Here is a 23,142-nt window from a genome sequence, read left to right on the forward strand (position 1 = left end):
TGGGAGGCAACACTGGGATTTTTGGGAGGGATTTGGCTTTGGATCAGTGCTGCTCCTCTGCACCTGGAACCCTGAGACTTCAGCTCCTGATGTGCTGAACTGCGCTGTTCCATTCTCAAGAGGGAGATGGATCAGATCTCAAAATTATCACCCTGACAAAGTGCTTTGTGATTAATTTATGGGCATTGTTTTCTAAAAACATCAAATGTTTAATTTATCAAAAATCTTAAGTCCATTTTTAATGAAAATACAAGTCCCAAAATGAGGATTTTGATTAAACTTCAGCAGAAGGGAAAAAATATTAAATGCCAATAATTACTATGATACAAAAAGACCTCTTCCCCCACAATTGTAACAGCAATAAAGGCAAATTTCAAAACTGATCTATCTAAAGAGGGTAAAAGTGTGGGAAGGGCTGTGGATAGATTCTATATGGTCTTGAATGATACCTGCAACATAGAATTTCCCATGTTTGTCCATGGCTGCTCTGCTTGACTACAGATGATGTACCCTACACATTCCCTGGAGATGGACTTCTCTTCTGTAGGTCTCCCAAAACACACCAGGTCCTTGTCACACTTTTCTCTTGTACTCCTGGATTTTAACTCTCACTTCCCTTTCTCAAATAGCACACTCCTTAAAAGGCCCCTGCAAATTTACTTTAGCAACTACTCTGAAGTTCTGGATAACCCGAACAGCCAAAAGGCTCTTTTAGTCCTTATCACTACAATTCTACCAAATCCAACTAAACAAAGGAAAATGCAGATTTCCATTTGCCTGTTTGATTTATTAACCCATCTGGAAAAGGCAGAGCAGCTGACTAGTTCAGATCTTTAAGGCTGCAATGAGGGTTTTGACTTGGGAAGGTTACTTGGGTTTTTGAAAGTTACTTCAAAGTCCCCTACACCCAGGGAATAATTTCTTCTGTGCCTCAAACACATGGAAGGAAAGAATTACAATCCAGCAATGCTGCACCCCGTGCTCAGCTCTTCCAAATCCCCAAGAGTTTGCTCTCCACAAACCCTCTGTGGTTAGAGCAGGATAAGGAAGGCTCCTGGAGTGAGAATTGGGATTGCTGATCCTGACCTGAGCACAAACATGAGGGCAGCCAATGGCAGGGTCACACCCACAGCTCTGCCCCACTGCTGGGGAGACAAGGGGGAAGAGCATTTTTGTCCAGCCTTTGTGATTCCCAGAGTTGATGGAATCATGTCTTACCTGGATAAGAGATCTGTCATATTCTCCTCATTCATCCCACCAAAGACTTTGAACTTCTTTAAATTGCAGACATGCGTTTTCTCATATTTGCCAAATGTGATGCTCTGGACTATGGCAGGTCTTTCAAGCTTCAGAATCAAATACTGTGGAAGAGAAAACAGTGAGTTTGAATATTAAAGCCAAGGCTGCAAAACACACTAAGGGAGAAGCATTACAGTCTGCAAATATTCAGTTTACAAAGCCAGAGAATGAAAGCAAAGATGAAACATCCCCATTATGTTTTTTTTTTTTTTTATTTGGTCCTGGAATGAAGGAAAGCTTTTTAAAAAATATTATTTTAAAATCAGTTTATGTAGGAAAAAGATTTGGTTAAACCACTTATGCCTAGCAATTCTATTCAGAGCTTACATACATTCCTTTAAGTTGGACACAAGGCTTCCTGAAATCTGGCAAATAGGATCAAACCACAGAGAGTGAAGATTCAAACGCCCACTAGAGCCTGAAATGAAACCTAAACTGAATACACAATTAGATAAATACAGTATGTTCCACATGCTAAGAGAACATCAAATTACTTCTCCTCTCTGGGCTGTTTAACCACTGAACACAAAGTTTGGTGTGTGGCAAACACAGGATCCAACCGCTTATTAACCATCCCAAATAAAACTGAGCCACTTAATGACAGAAAAGGGGTTTCACATGGATAATGGAAATGCTCTCCCTTGTGAACATTTGCTCCCCTCTCACACTGGTTGGACACAATCTGTGGATGAGTAGTCAGATTATACTCAGGTCACAGCTACCAGCTTCACCAGCCCTGCTGGAGGAAAAGGTCTGCTCCCATGGAAAGGTAGGTGCATGGAAGCACTTTCACCATTCATCAGGGGCCACAGAGCACCTTCCCCCTACCAAACAGCTCTTGGGGCAAGTCTGGAGACACCCTGTTTTGCAGAATACATCGAGTTTCAAATCTGAAAACAACATGTTTCACTCTCTTCCCTGATTTCTCAGGAATAAGTAGTGCACCACAGAGGCAAAGCACAGAATGACAATTACTCATTGTGCTGGATTTTGTTACAAAACCCTGTCATCAGGACTCCAGCAAAAGCAGATCAGCAAGTTGTAGGACACCTCCCACCACAGGCACTGCTGGTGGCCCTGTCCTCCAAGCAGCAGCACTGCCAAGATATGATGCCTGAGTTTTGGTCTTTCATCAACATCAAGCAGTTATTTTCATGTGTGTGGCTGCTTTCTGCAGATCCTGAGTAAAGACTGAGTAGTATTTCCTATGTTAAACATCTTAGGATAGTATCTGCTGTCCTAGACAACTCCATCAGTAGGGCAATCTTACCCTAGAAAGGGCAACTTTTGGGAGAGCAGCAGAAAAAAGAGTTGCTCATCCATTTAGTTCCCAGTCTTTTTATTTTTTTTTTGTCTCAGCCATATAAAGCAAATAATTCTCCATCTAGGAGCAGTACTGACATTGTTCTGGAGAGCACCAGGATAAAATTATGATCAATAAAGGTATGACCTCAATGGCTGGTTCCTACTACATTTACAAAAAGCTCAGCTTAAGAGAAATACTTGTACATAGAGCAGTTACAAATGAGGATGCAGACTTGATAGGTACTAATAGCAGATCTACTGTCAAAGGTACTTCCAGCATCTCCAATTTTCAAAATGAAGAAATTAAACCAGTATCAACACTGTGAGGGTACAACAGAAGAATGCTTTGGTGTTTTTCCTAGAACTTTTTCATTAAAAGGATTTGTTTTGTGAAGAACACCATCCACTAAATGTCAGAACTCACTGTTTATGCAGCAGCAAGCCATGCCATTGTCTCGAAGTAATTCCCAAACTTCAGGAAAAAATCCTCTAAAATTCTATAGGGAAAACTAATTTTCTAAAGCAGAAGAAAGGAAAGGATGAGCAAAAGGATGGTCCTTTAATGAGCAAGGCAGCACTTGATACATGGCACAGCCTGCTGCCAAAATTCCCATACAGAACAGACAGTACACAATGTCTAAGAACTCCTCCTACACCATCACATCTTCCCTGCAGATTTCTCCCAAAGCTGGAAAAGCAAAGCCAGCACTACCAACAATTGCAGTTCCTAATCCTGCTGGAATCCCAAACCTAATGCCTGGGCCATGAACACATACTTTCTCAAGTACCACACAAGATTTGCAAAAACTTGGCACAAACATCACCCTGCATTATTCAATTCTTACCCTAAATTAAGGGAGAGAAAAGTAGGACTGCAGTTAAATCCTTTATGCCTGGAAGGGAGCAAGGCACAGCAATCACTCCACGTGGTCAGCAGTGATTTCTTAACCCTACAGATAGAGAGGGAACTCTGCTGCCCTCCTTCCCACTTCCACACATCCCACCACCTGCTGAGTCATGCAGACCTCACAAAAATAGAAGCACAAAAGCGAAACTCAACATTTTTTTGTGAATTATGTGCTGATTGATACGGAAACAAAGGACAGATTTGCTATAAAACCCTGTACCTTGATATGTGTTTTTCTGGTTTATAATGCATAGACACACATCAAACTGAAAGACATTCAAACTAAAAAATAAATTTAGATTAGCTGTTAGGAATAAATTCTTTATTGTGAGGGTGGTGAGACCCTGTGGATTCCCCATCCTGGAAGTGTCCAAGGCCAGGCTGGATGGGCAGGATTTGGAACAACCTGGTCTAGTGGAAGGTGCCCATGGCAGGGGGCCTGGAATGAGATGTTTAAGGACCCTTCTAATGCAAACTATTGAGTAATTCAATAATAAATGTAAAAATACAGAGATGCACTTTTTGGGTTTCTCTACAAACACACATCATTGCCACTGTGTGGGTACCAGCCATGAATCTCACTGATGTTGTAAAAACACACTGCCTCTAGAGCTGCTAACAGCTGGCTGCATGGGTATTTTTGGACTGCTACCAGGATTTTAGCTGTGACAGACTATTCTCTGTAGCTCTAAAAGATGTGACAGAAGTGTCTGTAGGATCAAGTGATTTATTCAACCTGGAGAGAACAAGTCTATGAGATTTCAGGCAAATACACCAAGATATCTGACACTTCTCCATTTTATTGCTGTGAGCAACATCAGCACATTTAATGTCCATGTATTCACGCAGTATTCCAAAAATCCAAATTATAACTGAAGTGTTTGTCCATTAGAACAGGGCACACAGATGCTAATTGGCATGACTGAGCAAAAACCTCAGCCCAGTTGTTAGGCCTCAAAGGACAACACTAACAACAAAGATGCTACAAAACACTAGATGAGGAAAACTTCTGGTTTGTGATTCAACACATTTGTAAGTATATATGTAAAAAGAGCAGACTAAGTCACATATAGCACTTCAGTACCCCAACAGCAGCTTACAGTGTACTCCCCCACCAAAAAAAAATCAAAACAAGTCCAGCCTTGTTACACTGGGGAGCTGCAGCAAATTCCAAACTTTTTTGAAGCTCTGGTATGTGCTACCATTTGATGACAACCATATGCAGGCTGCTGCATCACACCATGGAGTGTAAATTTTATTAATGTACTTTAAATTAATTCCTGATACAATCTACACAGCAGGATGGAAATCAGAAGAAAACTGGTCTTCAGATGCCAGCATATGATCTTCAACTATTCAAAATTCACACCTCCTCAACACTGGAATGAGCTGCCCAGGGAGCAGGTGGCAGAGTCTCCATCCCTGAAGGTGTCCAAGAAACAACTGGATGTGGCATTTAACTGGACCCTGGCACTAAGAAAGTGGTGATTGGTCAAAGGTTGGACTCTGATCTCAGAGGTCTATTCCAACCTAACTGATTCTGTGATCAAACATGCTGAACCAGATTCCAAAATGCACTGCACAAGCTGCCTATGCAATTAGAGTCTCACTGTCTTTTATCAATTTCTTTAACCAGTTCTGCTCAAGCATTTTTTTTTTTAAATTAGGGAACAGTGAAACTTGTACTGCATGTAAAAATAAAACCCACAAAATAACAAGGGCTGCCTTTGTCCACAACACAAACATCTCGATTGCTCTTGCAATTAAGTTGATGGCTAAATAAAAATCTATGTTTTTGTTCTACATCAAGCCACTCAGGGGAATTAAATGCTCTGCACAGCCTTCCACATCAGACCATCACTGCAATCATCAGGATGAGCCTTTCTGACAGAGCCGTGGTCTTCAGCATCACCAGCCTCATTGCTTCACACTTCCAATGTAAGCTGAGAAGGGAATTAAAAATAGAACCATCAGCCCTCTCCTGCCTGAATAGGTTACTACATAACAGGTTTGTTATTAAATATATAATTTCTGGGTCATCTATTTCAAGACTCAAGAAAGATATCTAGTTTAATAAACAGAAAAACAGCTGTCAGATGTATTTCCTTTCACTGGCACTCATTCATAACCAACTGGTGGCTTTCACAGCCGTGAGAATTATTTAACTCTACCATACCCATGAAGCCAGGAAACCCCTTTACTAAATATAGTCACGTGGCAGCATTTCAAGTGGCTACACTTCCACTTTCATTTTCTTTCCCTTTTCAAAAAGGTTTAGTACCTTCAGCACATTTACTGCATTTTCATTGAGGCTCTGAACACATCTTGATGTTTTTTACATATGTTCCTCTGATACATGCTCTGAAAAAAAGAAAGGTGTCAGGAAAGGTTTTGTTTCAGTCAGTGAGGGAAGGGAATAAACCTTTGTTTAGGGACTCACTCATATTTTTACCTCTAAGCCAGCACAGCATTATCACCTCAGCAGGGAATTGCTAAACCCTGGCATTAAGGTGAGGCACTGAGGAGACAAACACGAGCGATCAGGGCTGCAGAGCTTATTAAAATATCTCACATTGAGCATGCTGGACATCAGTCCTTGTGCTGTGCCTTAACCCTGGTTTCAGCTAATAAAGCTGGGAACAAGGAGAGCTTTATTTCCCTGAGTTTTAGTTCGCTTCCTGTCCGGACCATTATGGCCACCCACACACTTGAGCAAGTGCGTCACTGCACGAGTGACCAGTTTTTAACTGAAGAGCTGCCAACACAACACCTATAAAATGCCTTCCAGCTACATTTTCTACAGGATCCATGATATTTATTCCAGAGATTAGAAGCTATGTGTATAAATCAACATTTTTAGGAATATGCAGTATTCAACTTGATTTTTCCCCCTAATTCTCTCCTCACTACATTTAAATTTCAGCCATCCAGTATTTCAACTGAAGTTTTCCAAGCTAAGATTCTGCTGTAAGAATTTCTGTCACTGGGGAAGAAACCAAGGAAGCAGAACACCTATATAAATGTTTTTCCTGCATTTAATTTGGCAGTCTTTCAATGGACAAGGTACAAGAACTATTTTGATCAAAATGCAACCAAATCTGGAGTTCTTTCATCTCTCAAGTATGAGACAACACAAATAGGAACTGTTTCTATATACACAGAAATAACAAAAACTGCACTCTTTGCACACAGGACTCTTCTGCAGATTTTAATTCCCCACTTCCTCTTTCTAGCTAATTTTTCAACACAGAAATTAAACTGTAAAAAATGCTTAACATGAATAATTAAATACTCAGATTAGAAACATGAGAATTAGCTGCTGTATATCATATATATAGTGCTTTATGTAGTATAAAGGCACTGTAAATACATCATCTCTCACTCAGTGCTCAGGACTGGGCTTGCTGAACACACAAGCAACTACACAGTACTTTATATTCTCATTATTAGATACAAAGATTCAAGCAAGAGGATGCAGCAACACAGTGTTTTCCAGTCAGGTTTTCTGTCAGTGTTGTCTTTAAGTAATAGAATAAAACTCAAATACTGTCTTCCAATCTCAGTTGCCACATGAGGACTTTTTTTTTTTTTTTGCATTCCAGGCCTTAATTCTGGATACCTAATATATGTCTTGATACGTGACACACAGGTAGATAATGCCAGTGTTAATTCATCTCTCTCCTACCAAGAAGTTGGGGTTAAATGCCTTGCTTAGCATGCAGAGCAGTGCCCAACTCTCCAGGGTTGGAGTCAAGTCATTCTGCAACAGTATCTCCATTCAGGTCACGATTCATACACATGAAATTTTTGGAAGACATCTCTTTAACAAGCCCGTGTGGTTTGTACAGAAGTCTGCCACTCTAATTAATCCCTGCTTAATCTACATGTCTGAGTATAACCTGCATCGCTCCTTGTCAGACTTAAGTACAAAGTGGGAATATTCTAAAGCATCCACTTACAGGAGGTGCATTTCCATTCCAGAATCAGATTTTTAAAAGGACTGAATGTTCAGGATGGCTCAGAAAATTAAAGAGTGAATTTAAACAACAACTAACAGCACATGTCAGATAAAAAGCCCAGTCCAAAGACACACCATGAGCCAACCCTGCCTTGAGTTGGCTCAAGAAAAACCAAGAAAAACATGTGCCTCCTGCATGAAAGAAAGTAAAGGATGGCACACAGGCTAAAATATAATCCATGCTCAATACCCATTACTCTGCAATCCATAGTTCCTAGACAGACTAAACTGCTTCAGGCTATGGATTAAAATCCCACATTGTTTATCAAAAATATAAATTAGTAAAATAATCAAATTCAAAGAGCATCAAGAGGATCAATATCATTCTTCACAATCAGGTTTAAGGAACATTTTAGTGGAATACAAAGGATACCTTTCCTTCTCCTCTAAAAACCCCAAAAACCTAATTTTACAGACACAATGACACAGAAGGATTGATCAGAAAATCCAGGTGAAAGCTCCTCAGCTGCAGCAGATGACCTCCTGCTCTAGGGAGCCACCAGTGGCAGACTCTGGATTTTTAACACAAGTCCAAGACAAAGCAGCAAGATTTACCTGGAGAAAAATCCTGTGAGATTTCACTGATGAAGAATACTTGGATTAAATAAGGAGATAAGCAGAACTTTGCACTGTGCAAGACACTGCTGTCTACCAGTGCTTTAAACAAAGAATTTAAAACAAGCAGCATAAGAGACATAGCAGCTGATCAAACCATATCAGAATAATAAGGTACAGATCCAACACAGAGAGAAGGATAACATTCACTGGAGAAAAAAAAAAAAGTGAAAAAGCATATTCTGGATAACCTAACAGCCTTAATAATACTGAGAAAGCAAATTAGATGCTAAAATCAATACAAATCTTATTTTAATAAGGTGCTTAACCAGCAGAAGAGGTAACATCCGTGTTTCTAACTAGAGGCCACATTTCTGAACGTGCTGCAAGGAGAAATAAACACCAGCTCCTTAGATCTGGCATGCAAGGCCAAGAACCTACAACAGCCTCCAGTAGTGCTGACAAAGGGGGACCTGCACGCCTCATTAGCAGCTTAATCTCACCATAAGGTTTGATTATTTCCAGCACGACCACGACTGCCAAGGAGGAAACCTGAAACTTCCCCCGCAATGAAGCACTTCTAGAAGGATCACAAATTGCTGGAAATGTAAATATCTCATGCACCAACAACCTGCATTTTACTCAGAAAAAGAAGCCAATAAATATGCCAATGTCAATAGCAGCAGCCCACATTTAAAATGAAACCCCCAGTATACATTAAATTGTACAACACAGCTATAGAGCAGCACAGATTCAGGAGCTTACCTGGGGAGGATAATTGCTTTCTGAAGACCATCTTGAGGATTGATCATTTGGCCTATCCACCAAGATATTCCTAAGAAACAAGAAGCCAAAAGTAATTTAAGTAACAGCTGCATATTTCACATCTCCAATAAATGTGTTGTACATTCAGATCAGTAACATTCTCATGCAACTACCTAAAAACATCAGGTACAGACTCAGGTTCTACCCCTTCTTTATTAAAGATTTTCTACATTGTTATTTCACAGGACCCATCAAAACACGCCTTCAAGCTTTGTGGTTGTGAAACAGAGCTCCAAGTTGTGAAATAAAACAAAATTAAAATTGTGAAATAAATGTAAAACAGATGAATTTACATAGACCTAAGTCTGTAATGAAGTGGAAAAAATGGGTTTATATACCCCAGTAGGGTAAGAACTTTTCAATAAGGTTGAAATGATGAGCAGCTGGAGGGTTAGTAAGCCAAAAACTCTCTTTTAGTAGATAGGCAATAGTTGAAAGGAGACAGAGTTTTCCTGGAGCACAGAAAGATGACCACCTGAGTCATGCCAAATTTTAGCAAGTATTTTTCATGAGCTACAAGCCCAGAACAACAGAAAAAAGCAAAAGTTCAACTCTTCAACCAGCAAAACTAAGTTGCTTCATTCACTTTGAATAGCACAATACTTAGGTATTTAATAAATTCAAAATAGCTGTTTTTGGCTAAAATTAAACAGATTCATCATGACAGTTACATGACACATCTGCTTTCTCTTCTATAACCATGCAGTAAAGCTCACACCCCAGATTAAACTAAAAAAAAAAACAACTAAAAATCCCTAAAATATATATAATTATTGGCAAGGTGACAATGCACCACCTGCTGGACAGGGTTTGTGAGCTCCACCACTTCCAACTAACCAACTCATCAGCTCATAAAACTTATGTAAAAAGAAGGAAACAGTCATCAAAAGGCTTCTGCCATCTCCATCTGCTGTGTAGGAGGAAAAGAACATGAGCATCTGGATTACTACAAAGGGCTGGAGGAAAAAGCGCTCCAACGAAAGCTCCAAAGGGAAAGAGGTTAAGTCAGAGGTTGAGCATTACCAGACAGAAATTAGCTGGCTTTTTCCACACTGGGCAGCCCAAAAATCACCGCAGTGGCAACAGTATCCAGGCAGTCCCATGATGAGACAAGGGACAGGCCAGCAGCCACACCAGGGTGGCCTCTTAAATCTGAACACTCTTGAGAGCTGGCCAAGTGGCTGTGTCTATCCATAGGCTTGGAGAACACCTCCAGATTTTCACACAGTGCAGGAATAAAAGTGAAGTTCCCCCTCCTTTTAGTTGATTCCCATCATAGCTCGGCATTTATTAACACAGCGATGCCAGCACCAATCCAGGTCTGTGGTTGCTTTATTCACCCATCCCCACTCGGGAAAACGCAACGGAACAGCACTGCCCTCTGTTCCAACCCCATCAAACACAAAAAACACGGCTCTACACAATTCAACATCCAGCTCAGAACATCATCTGCAGTGCAAAGAGGCTCGATTCCAAGAGAAAACCTGGCCCTGTCTTTAATTGCAGCTGGGACAAAACAAACCGCTCTAAGCAAAGGGAAGAATTTGGGAACTGAGACACAAATTTCTAATAAAATCTGCCAGTCTGAAAGCTAAGTCATCATTAGAAACCACAAGACGTATTTGAGAAGAATCACCTGCAGTCTCCTGTATCATGCCACAGGCAAGATGTGGTATTTAATAAATTATTAATACCTTTTAGTATCTGGAGAGTAAAAAAATGCTAAACTTCAAGATATGTATCTTACATTAAATACTTTAGGGATACAAAGGCAGATAAAATTAGATAATGCTGTATGACTCTCCTCCTTTATGGAACTTTATCCTAATCCTGGAACACAAGAAGACAAGTTACCCTACGGAATAAATTTTATTTATGATTCCATTACATTTGTTTAAACATTAGACAATAAACTCTTCGTACGTTGAGCAACACTCGCAGGAATTGGCACTGCTGCATGGTCAGATCATGCCCAGCTGGAAAGAGGCATTTTGTACCTGGGACAGATCCCAAATATCGTATTTTTAGAAGTAGATTTGTTTGCTTCTCCAGGTCAAAGATTTGCCACATTCAAGGAAGATCTCAATCACTATAGCTAGACAAGATAAAAATCATTCCACAGAGAGAGGAAATGGACAGGCAGCTCACACAAAATAAAAAGGTTAAAAAAAGACATGAAATACAAAGATAGTAGTATCAATAGAGTCAGAAATGTTTAAAATACACGGATTATTAATTTATTTAGATTAAACAAACAGTGAAGACAGAAGTCCACGTGTACAAAGCAGATTTACCATAACAGTTTAGGAAAATTTATGGACTTGAAGGAATTCAAGCACTGCACCAGCCATGAGGCAATAAGAAACAAACAAATGCATGTCCTAACAGCAGATGTCTTTTTCCATGTAAAGCCCTTTTTCTGGACATCACAAAACTCCTACACAGCACCCAGAGGGAGGCTTTGCAGATATGACACCTAGATTAAAATCTGAGAAGTGAAAATTCCATTAACACAACGACTTTCCATGTTATTTTCACAAGACATTAAAAAAAAAAATAAAGAGGTATTTGTAAGCCCTCGAGCTAGCACAAGTACCGATGGTTTTACGCAAGCTTTTCCTGCGAAAAAAGCATCCCATTAAATGTGGTTTGAGATAACTTATCATCATCAGCTGTGGATACAAGATCAAGTCTGGCACCAATCTACAACACTGCCAAAGGGACCATCCCACCCACTCTCAAAGGATCCTCCCCCTCCCTGCACCAGCAGCTATAATAAAGATTTGCATAAATAACTCCCTCCGTCAGATCAGCTCATACCAGCACCAGCACAAGCTGAGGCTAAAAGATGAGCAGTTGGATTGGGACAAGGGGTTCCCACTGGAGTGAACTCCCAATCCCCCCTTCCCACTGGAAAGAAATTACTGAAAAGTGAGATGACGTGGCACCTCTGCTATGAGAAGCAAAGCAGGAGGGGCCATTTTATTACACCCCAAGAAATTCCAGAGGCAGCCTGGTGTGCCTCATTTTCTAACCTGGCTGCCTGCACAGCTATCAGCAGCTAAGCCTTACTGTAAGATTCCCATTGCTAAAGAGTGCATGGTCCCATGTACAAAGCTTTTGGCAAAGCACAGCACAAGTTTCCTTTTATTACCCAGGCAGACACTGGTCTCACAACTGCTGGAAGGAGGTAATTTTTCCTTTTACCAACCCAGAAATCATCATATCCTTTATGCCAACTGTTGGCTGATCTCTGTTGGAATGACAGAGATGTCCTGGGGACTTCTCTGTGCTAAGAGCTCTGTGGGTTCAGACACGACAATCACTAAGGGAGAGTTTTCCTTTGCTCCAGTGGAGAAGGGAGAAATAAGATGACTTTGCAGAATACACTGCAAATTAGGTTTAAGGCTGCTATAATTTGCATCTAACCTAAATATTTTCATGGAGTTGCTATTAGGGAAATCCATGATTTTAGGAACAAGTCTTTAAGAATAAACAAATCCCAAACACTCTCTTTGCTTGGCACATTCACATGGCTCTTCAGAGAGCAGCTGTGCAGGAAAGGGCACGGGCTTTACTGAGAGGACTTGGAGCTCAGACTCTCTTCTTCAAAACCACGGAGCTACCACGCCATTACACTGCAAAAAGGCACTTGGAGTGCTAGGAAAACACAGACTGGCTGGAAATGGACTAAATACTTGCTGCAGGGTTGTCCACGTGATGATTCTTTCAGTTTTTCCTACAACCATCCCAAAAGAGATTGGGAAGAACACAGCAACTGGAATACACAGACTAGAATTTCCATTAAGTCCCCTGTAAGACGTGGTGGACTGAATTATTCCAAACATGCAGAACCCTCACAGCAGCCAGCAGAAAGCATCCACGGAGATAATCCTGCCCAGCCTAGACACAGGAATGTACACACAGCCTTAACCAAGAGAAACAGGGGATAAAAACAACTTACCACCTAAAAACCCAATGGATCTGGAAAGAACTAGAGATTTTTTTTTCTCCTGCAACTCCCATAGCTCGCTACAAGCCATGCTGATTTGAAAACACCTGGTTGCAATGTTTGAAAACCTGCATGTACCTATGGTTATCACCTAAAGTAAGTTAAAAAACACTTTTTAGGTTCTGCTACAGTTTCTCTCCTTCTCCAAGGAAAAGTTCTCTGCTCAGAGTGGCAGAAGAATGTAAAGACACGAAAACATCATAGTAAAAATGGGAAGTTATTATGCAGATCCATTCAGGAGAAAAAGTGGGAGGTTTTGAGGTTGTTTTTTTACAACACAGCATTTCTTACCCTCTTGCATAGCCAAACAAAGTTTGAGTAGAACATGTGCAGGAGTGCACAGTTTTAAATATAACAATGTCATGAGATTGGCCAACTTGCTGCTCAATTTTACTTCATCTCCTCAGCAGTCTCACAACATCATCGGTATATTATAAACCTATTTCTATCAAAAATAAAATAGCTTCATAAATACAGCATTACAAAAATAAACTGAAGAGTTTAGAGATCTTACTGAAATCTATTCATCAGCTCACAGCTGACTATACTGGACAACAAACCTGACATTACTTAGCTCTGGCCTAGAAACAGTCCCATTAAAATCAGGTTCTCAATTTTTTCTATGAAAAGTTTACTTTTGTTTTTTAACATGCCTATCATCACTGCCAGACCAACCAAACTGCTTCTTAAATGTTAAATGACCCTGTCACAGACATTTCCAGTAAGGCAAGTTAGGAAGTACTTTGTTTTTACTCCCCTTATCTAGTTAAGACTTCTAAAGACTTTTTCATTCATCAGTTCTTCCTTGGGACATGACAGGGATTGAATGGTATCAATAGTGACTAAAACTGCAGCAGTGTAGTGCAGGAAGTTACAGAATCCCTTGGGGTTGGAAAAGCCCTAAGATGACCCAGTCCAACCATTAAACCAGCACTGCCAAGGCCACCACTAAAACACGTCCCCAAGTGCCACATCCATGTCTTTAAATTCCCTCCAGGAATGGTGACTCCACCACTGTTCTGGGCAGCTGTGCCAGGGCTGGACAATCCTTTTGGTGAAGAATCCCTTCCTGATTTCCAATCTAAACCCTCCCCTGGCAACTCCTGAGGTCATTTCCAAGTTACCACAGCCCAGTAAATGACTTCTATTCCAGTGACATTCAACCCTAAATCGCGGATTAAACTTTTGACTGTATCACTGAGAGATTCAAATCCATGGTGGCAAAAGCTCCCAGCTCCAGGCTGGGAGTATCAGTATGAACACAGGGGAAAAACAAACAGGAGAAAAAATAAAGTCAGGCTTATTTACTTCTGTTGGTACCCACAGTAAGTTCACGCATCACAGATGATTACCAGCCTAATTGTCCCAACATTTAGGGATTATAGTTTAGATGCAATTTCACTGCTAAGTGATGCTGAGAATCTTCTAAGCTTGAAAAATTACCAAGGTTCCTTCTCTCCCTGCACTGACTTTAGGTTTAAATTTAAGAACTGTTAGACCACTAAAACAGATCTTTTCTATATAGTTGAATTAATGTCTATCTGCATTTTTATAAGAAAATAACTTAAAATGCTGGTGATATTAGCAAATTCAGTGATTATAAGATCATCTGCTGCAGTTTCTTTTACTCATTTCATACTCTGTGTTCACCTGTACATATTATGATACTCAATAAGACTATTTGAGCACACAAGGATATCTGAATTCCAGCCTTTTAACCAAGCCTAGGTAAGATACCAGCAGACTCCCCGAGTAGAAATAAATCCCTGGCTTAATAAAGAGACCAAGAATAGCATGAATTCTGCCCTTCAAGACTCAAGGAAAAAGATAAAGAGATTACATTCTTCAGTTGACTGAATTTGTAGCCAACAGATAAAATACTGGAATAAAATCTCCCAGAGCTTAAAACATCATCACCCACAACCACTGGATAACAACGTTCAGTTTTCATTTTGAGAAAATCTCATATCTAGCTTGAAAATAGTTTGGATTGTGTGTGAACATAGGGATTTCTACTGCCAGCAATCACCAGAAAAGTCACTGAACTTTGACTTTCCAAAACTGCCACAGTTCTGGAGCAGCCCACTTCAGCACTGCTCACTTCTCATTTCCAAAAGCATTTTATTGGGATGGGACAGATCCTTTTTAAGTAGATTAGAGGAAAGCAGCACATCTATGTAAATTCCCTGTGCTGTATTTTGGAAGCATGAAAACCTCAGTGGAGTATTTCTGTTTGACTAATACACATATGGAAAAACTTAACAAAGGCCAGGAAGGAGATCAAGGCCTTCCACGATTTCACAACAGTGCAAGGATGCTCTTCTATTCCACAATATCTGTAATAATTCCACTCAGGGGAAGCCATAAAACCAGACTCAGTGATGTAAAGCTATACATTGCTAATGTAAGCCATAAACACATCTTTAGTACTCATCAGCGCTGTAACCTCACACCCAGTAAAAGTTCACCCAAAAAACTGATGCCTGCAAAAGAATTTAAAGCAGACTATGTTCAACAAAACAGACTGAAGCTGCCTCATGCCCAAATTGATGTCATGTTTGGAGATTTTTCCACCAAAACTCTATGGAAAATGCCTCCTGGTTCCAGGTGGGAAAACTTTCATAGCTTTCATTCCGAATTAAGTTTCTCATACTGACAGTGCAACTCAAGGAATGAAGAAGACAAAATACTGATCTGGGAAAACAAGGAATTATCAGCCTGTTAAGTGCTGGTTATGTGGAGAAACACAGTACAGGTCAAACATTTGACCCTGGATTACATTAGGGAATAATTCCTTATTTTGGATCAATATACATAATTCATGCTAAAGGATACAGTAGTTCCCAGGCCAAAATTACTTCCCATACTTGGCAGTTTCCAAACTCTGTAGCAGAAACCAGGATTTTTAGAGGACAAAATTAAAAGTTAGCAATAGTGCACTGACGCACACAAGTGGAGTGGGAACTCATTCATCAATTCCTTATTCACAGGTCAATTTACCCAACCCAAATTTTTACCTCCAATTTAGCACTCTGTGTTAAGTGCATCTCTTTTACTAACAAAATTTTCAAGTGCAGAACAGGCTAGGAAATTGCTGTTTAAATATAATTACCATAACAGCCAAATGCTGTTTAAACTATGTACCCACAGAAAAGCATTCCAGAAAAATACAGGTCATGTCCTAAATGGAGTTACAATGTTTTTTCAGGCACCTTCCCAGAGCTTGAGCATGACATTATGAACTCAGCCAGCCTCAGGAGGAAAGGCAGGGAAGACCAAGGAAAACACCACCAAATTCAAACTGACCAGAGCACAATTTTTATCCATGATGAAGATCCTGTCCTTTTCCAGGAACAGCAGAAGGTGCCAGCAGAGGAAGAGCAAGTGCTATTAGCCAGTCTGCTCCTGCAGTTTAAATTCAGACTTGCAGGCTGCTGTCCTCAACTTAAATAGATGGTTGTGCTCCTTGATTTAAATTGATCCAGGAAATAATTTCTCAAGGATTATGCACACTGAGTTGCAAGTAATGACTGAAATAGCAACTACCTAAAGCAACAAACCACTCTACATCTCCAGTGCTCCTCCTCCCCTTCCAGTAACTGGTGTATTATGGAATTCAGACCCAGTGAACTTACAGCACACTCTTCCCACAAAACAGGCAAAAAAAGCAAAATTACATCTGGGTTTACAAGTTTATATTAATGTACAATTAAAGTCAGCCACTGGCTTGCTTTAGAACAAGTCACCATCTATGTAAGTGATGGAATCAGTGCTACCCACACTACTTAATCTCAGCAAAAAAATCAGGATCAGATCACAAAATTGATGGTGGTGATAAACCTGACCATTCTACCAGCAATCTGATAAAACCATAATGAATGTACAGAATTAAAAAACATATTCTTTGCTATGAAAAAAAAAAAATCAAGCAGACTGTACATACTGCTTGAGCAACAACATTTCTCCCAAGGAAAACTTTGCTCCAGTAACTAGTTAGTCTTTAAACTAGTAATTAGTAATTAAAGGCTAGAAAACTTTTATTAAACACACAGGCTATATATTCACATACACAGCAAATGATTCACAATCTGATGATGTTAACACCTCCTATGAAAATTTTACATTCTTAATGCTCCTGTAAAATGCCATCCCAGAACAGGCTGAACATCAGAGCATTACAGGTTCTGCCAGGTTGGGCACACCAGGGAACCTGAGCAATTAGCATTTCACCTTCCTCCTTCTGCCAGTGAATAAACCTGTCTAATCTCTTAAATAATGTCTGTATTTTAACTGGAGCCTAAAGAGATTTCTCCTGATACTACAGCACTTGTGCTTTTACCTGGGGAGCAAGAGATATCACAACTCATAATTCTTCATAACTTCATAATTTTGTGACTTTTTTTTTTTTTACTCTTTCCACCTCTGACATTTTTCTTTCTCACTAGTTAACTTTATCAGACACCAAAGAAGCATTTAATAGTTATGTATTCAAGCTGCAGGCAGCTTTATTTTCTACAGAAATGTTTTACTCTGTAAATACTGAATTTCAGCACTCACAGAAAAATCCTAGGCTACAGAAGTGACGTAAACAAGAGGGAAAATGCCTGTCAGAAGGTTCATGAGGTTGTCTAGAAACATCCAGAAAGTCCACACAAACATGCAGAGGGGGGAAAATATTTTCCACTGGCCACTGGAAAGGACAAAAAGCAAAACTGAGAGCATTTCTATACACAGGATTCAGCTGAGAGGAAAGGAGTGGGTCAGCTCACTGGTTAGGCAGGGTTTGCATTCCCTGCTCATGTTAATAACTGCTGGAAGTATTGATCAACACTGAAAATAATCAGCATTACAGAGCCAGCCCTGCTTGCCTTCCCATACCTACAGGTAAAGCAATTACAACAAACAAAGTGATTGGCTATGTCAAAATACTGAAGTAAAGCTGGAAATGCTGAGAGCTTAGCTAAAAAAAGTATATTAATGCTTATTATTGGTGCAAAAAACCCTCCAAAGTCACAGTTCTACAACTCTTCCACCACTTAGGTCTGGTTTAGATGGCTTTAAACTCTTTAGACCTCAGCAGAAGGTATCCTCACCTTGTAAAGGGAACAGAGCTTGGGCTCAGGGAACATAATATTAAAAATAAACCTTTTCATTAGTCATGACTGATCTCAGCTTGAACATGAGATTCTTCAAGAGCTGGATGCATCTACAAAGCCATTTATGAACCTCTAAGGTACAGATCTGAGTCATCAGTTTCATGTGGTCGGAGGAGAAACAGAGACCCACAATTCACTGGCCACAAACATGTTTTTTACTTTTACAAAAATCTCAGCAATCACAGGAGCTGGAATTCAGGTTATTTTCCACCTGGGGTTTTTTGTTTGTTTGTTTAGGCCTGTTGTTTTTAATCCTTCTGGACTTTACCCCAAAAAGTTTGCTACATGTGCTCTCTTCACCTTCTTGTTAAGGTTTTGCAAGATTTGAAAACATTCAGCTTCTTTCAGAGCAGACCACTACACCAGTACATTTTAGTCTGGCCAGGAACTTGCTGTTACATCCTCATAACTAGAAAGTAAAAATGAAATTTGCATTCTCACTTTAAAAGCCTATGTGTCACTCATATTTTACTATTACAGTATCTTGCACTAAGCTTTCTTCGCCCAATTTGATGGAAATACAGAAAACCAATAAAAAAAATATTTTGAGTGTGTTTTAACAGTTCAACTGGATCTTTCCCTGCTCCAGGATATTTCCTAGGAAAGGAAAAACAGTTATTCAGCCTTTACCACATGACCACTCAAGGCATCAAACTGGAGAAGACTGGAATTCTCTGAATAACTGAAGTTGACTGTGAAACAGATAAAAGTGAGTTGCAGTGAAAAAGTGACACCAACTAAGAGATTGTTAATGGTATTTAATTATCAGCTAGAAACCAATCTTAATTTATATTCTTAATAACAACCTTAGCACAAGAAATAAACAAAATACTAATTAAAAATCCTGAAGTCAAACATGGGAAACATACTGATCTTCCTCTACAGAGATTCCATACAGGAAAACTTGAAGGACTGAAAAACTGAGCAACAGAAACAGGATGAACATTCCTCACTAAAGTATGTGAATAGAGGAACACAGCAAAAAGCTCTTGTTAGTCTCTGAAGTGGGATTTCAGCTGTATAAAGCAGTGACAGAAGGACCTGAGTGCATTACCAAATACAAAATGCCATGAGGCTGATGCAGCCACTGGAACCCACAGCCCCAGGATAAAGCAATCTGGCAATAAAAAAGGGTACATGGCTGCCATTGCACAGAGCACAGCACTTCACCTCAGGAGGAAGTTCAAACTGGAGCAGGCACAGAAACAGGCCACTAAACAAGTGAGGATATGAAGTGCTTCTCTCAGTGTAGAGTAAGAGCTTTTGGTTCTGTTCCCTACCAAAAAAACTCAAGTTGGAGCAAGACACGCATTACCTTCTATAACTTTATTCTGTCCTTGGCCAGAAAGAAACAAAGTGATTGAGCTCATCCCTTCCTGCAGGAGGGCACAGAAGGGAGAGGAATAAAATCCATCTCCTGGTCTCTGTGCATGTCTAAGGACACCAGTGCTCATTTGTGTCACTGGAGTGAAGGCACTGCCAGTGCTGGGGCAATCCCTAGGCCAGCCCCATGTGAGGCATGAGGGAGCAGCCTCCCCTGGGGCTCCATTCCTTTGGGGAGGAACCTTGGAGAGGCAAGGAATGATGAGGCATGAGGGAGCAGCCTCCCCTGGGGCTCCATTCCTTTTTGGAGGAACCTTGGAGAGGTAAGGAATGACCTGACAGCTCAGGCAATGGGCTGGGCTGAGCATTTTCCAAGTTGGATAAGCTGAAGCCTCTCAATGCACCAGTGCCCCTGCACAGGCAGAGCATCTCTGGAATCACCAGATGTTTCAACAGCAAATCTCCTCTTGGATCAATTCTCTTCCCAAAGGCACAACCTACCCTAAAACACTGACTGAGCTAGCCATTATTACCAGACCAATTCTTTGATTTCTACCCACAGTTTCTAAAATAAATACCCGTCAGTCTTCTTGCTGGTACAAACCAATAGACAACTCCAGTGATCTGAAAAACAGGAGAACTATTTCTTTTCATTAAGACAATCCTCACTTAATGTCTGGAAAGGTCCTTGCAAACATGCAGCAGGTAAAACTGCCAGAAACTGGACCCAGCACTAACTAATCCTCCAGTACCACCACCAAATGCAAGAGGAATGACACTGGCATTCAGCAGAGGAAGCTTCTCTGTCACTGAAAGAAAATTAATGTTTTTCAACAGATTACTGATCATCAGCTAGAGCATGACCAGAAAGGCCTTTGAAAAACACTTTTTGTTTTGCTCTGGTTAGGTTTTTTTTTTTAATTAAAAGTGAGGTTATCAGATGATTTCAGTCTTCTGAAAAGTTTCAATGTCAGTTCAGCATCACACATGCAGGTGAGATGTCACTAGACATCTAATTTCTTCCCTGATCAGCAGTAATAAAAGTTTCACATTCCATAACTTTGTTTTTTACATTTAAAACCATACAACTACTTAAGGCATGTGTTTAAATCATGCTTAATTCCTCTGCTGCTCCTCCCCAAGCACTTTGCCTGCAAGACCACAGCTCCCAACAACAAGCAATAATATTTAATAAGCTGTATATTCATTCCTACATACATGAGGGCAGAGCCTCTCCTCCAAGGTTAAAGTGGTTTCTTTCCAGCTATGCCAGCAAACCCATTTAAACTACACTGTAACCAGAATTTCCAATATCATAGAATCATGTAGGTTGGAAAACATCCTCTAAGATCAAGTTCTTCCAGACAAGCATCATTTTGTTCTACATATTAAATACTAAGACTGCCTTTAGTTCTATGTGCATGTTCATCCCACAGTGTTATGGTCTTGTCCCAGCAATTTTCAACATTTCCATCTTCAGTCCATCCCCAAAAACCCACTCTCCCATATATTTCTTATTAAGATCAACCTCTCAAAAAGAGAAGGTTTAAATCACAGCTCAAAGCTTCTCCTTTCCAATTCAGACTGTATTCCAGCTCTCTCCCAGACCATGGGAATAAAAAGCAAAAACCAAAATTTCCACAGCAAGACAGCACATTAGGACCAGAATCCATCAGACCAAGGTCAGCACACCAGAGAACAACCCCATTGCTGAGATTACAGTGCTTAAAAGCAGATAAAATTGTTTTCACTGATGACAAGCACTTTTAAACAACATCTTAAACACAGCCAAATGCAAGGTCACACATTTGTAAAATACCAGCCCAGCAACAGGAATGGGAATTTGTATCAGGGAAGGCATTAAGGACTTTGGGCAGCACTGCAGATGCCACGTGAACATTAATTCCTGACACGAGTCTGTAGCAAAAGGGACTAATGGGAGCCTTGGAAAGGAATAACAAGGAGAAAGACAATACTTTGTGTTTATATCACATCACTGAGATCAATAATGGACTGTCACCCCTCTCCTCAGGGACCAACACTTTAATAAGATTTTAAAAGCTAGAAATGCCTGTAGAAATAACTACAAGACCATCAGAGACTTGAAAGAGGCACCCTAAGGGCAAGCTGTTTTAACAAAAAAGGTAAAGGGATGGTTTAATTATCACCAAAGATTACCAATTAGAAAAGAAACCAGTTCTTTTCCACATCTAACACAGAAAATACACAGAAAACCAAAACAATTTGGAGTTCAGTTAAAAACCTGTTTTCAGAGGTTTGCCTCATTTTGGAAAGTGGAGATAATTGAGGATATTAATAATTAACAACTAAGGCAACTCTGTCACTTGTTGATAGCGGGTGAGTTCAGGATACATCAATCAAAGGTCAGCAGATGTAGCACAATCGATGATCGGATGAGCCTCGACAGCCCACGATGACCTCGTTGTGCTGTGACCCCAGCAGTCCTCCCCAAATCCAGCACCAAGGATGGCTTATCCAAAAGGTCTACCAAAAACATCCCACCTAAACGCTGTGGTCACTCCAGACCTGACTGCCAGAAACTAGAGGAACTGCACAGGCTGCAGCTAGATGCCACATGGCCAACAGAGGATGGGATGAGCTGGTACAGCAGCACAAACCGATGGCTCTAACAGCTCCTGCCAGCCCCCAAATTCCTAAAAGCAGCAGGTGACACCTTTTCACTAAAACAGAAGGTGACACAGCCCAGCATTCCAGAGGTCAGGGGCAGAAGAGGACGCCCAGCTGCCAAAAAACACAGAACCCACAAGCACCTGATAGAGGCAGGGCAGGGCAGGAGGGGCACTGACCCTTCTCCTCGTTTCACCCAGTAAGTGACCAGCCTCTCCCACACCAGCACCTGTTCTTCCCCAAAATCTGAGCTCAGCTTCTCCTCTTGAGCAGCAAACCTGACTCTCCAGGCCCTCCCCATCATCACTCCAAACCCTCTGCTCCGCGCAACTCTCCCCAAATTTCTTCATGAACCACTTTCCCAAACACAGCCCCAAGTGATGGTGCCCTGTCTCTGAACCTCCAGCGCTGCTGAGAGCCTCCTGCCCCGCTAACACCCCCAACTCCTGCAGTACAGACCTCCGCCAAACGCAGCCCCCCAAACCGTGCTGTAGAGACCCCTCTCACACACAGCCGCGCCAAACTCTCCTGTAGACACCCCTCTCACACACGCCCGCCCCCCAAAATCTGCTGCACAGAGCCCTCTCACACACAGAACGCCGCTCACACCCAGCTCCGCTCCCGCTGCCACTGCTGCGGCCTCCCCGCGCAGGCCCCAGCGCACGGCCCGCGCAGGCCCCACACAGGCCCAGCCGCCCAGCCACCCCCAGACCCGAGCCCGGAGCGCGTTCCAGGCACGGTGCCGAGCCCAGCACTCACTCGGGCAGGTAGGTGGAGGAGAAGCTGCTCCAGCGGTGCAGGCTATAGCCCAACACGCGGCTCTCAGCGCCCGCCGGACCCGCCGCCGCCGCCATCTTGTTGTCAGCAGCGGCCCCGGCAGCGACCGCGGGGGGCGGGGCCAAGCTCTTAAAGGAGCCGCGCTCTTAAAGGGGCCGCGCCGGCGGGGGTGGGGGCGATCTGAGGGGGCTCGGGGGCGGCTGAGGGGAGCTCCGTGGGTTCGGGCGCTTTCCCCTGGGGCTGAGGTGCCGTGAGGGGTTTGGGGGTGTCCCGTGAGGCTCAGAGGGGGTGCACTGGGGTGCTTGGAGGGTTTGTA

The 23,142-nt window shown here is 41.4% G+C and overlaps 1 protein-coding gene across 1 annotated transcript in view; it reads right to left on the bottom strand.

The window, feature by feature from the left end:
- Nucleotides 1-22,920, bottom strand: part of MKLN1 (muskelin 1) — a 100,867-nt gene extending 77,947 nt beyond the window's left edge. The window contains exons 1-3 of the mRNA XM_033057470.2: nucleotides 22,809-22,920; nucleotides 8,850-8,919; nucleotides 1,219-1,361 (exon numbers count right to left, since the gene is read on the bottom strand). Coding sequence (XP_032913361.1) covers nucleotides 1,219-1,361; nucleotides 8,850-8,919; nucleotides 22,809-22,903 — 308 coding nt within the window. The 5' untranslated portion in view covers nucleotides 22,904-22,920. The remainder of the gene's footprint in view (nucleotides 1-1,218; nucleotides 1,362-8,849; nucleotides 8,920-22,808) is intronic.
- Between the last annotated feature and the right edge of the window lie 222 nt (nucleotides 22,921-23,142).

Source organism: Catharus ustulatus, chromosome 4 (assembly GCF_009819885.2).
Source record: "Catharus ustulatus isolate bCatUst1 chromosome 4, bCatUst1.pri.v2, whole genome shotgun sequence".
Classification (NCBI taxonomy): domain Eukaryota; kingdom Metazoa; phylum Chordata; class Aves; order Passeriformes; family Turdidae; genus Catharus; species Catharus ustulatus.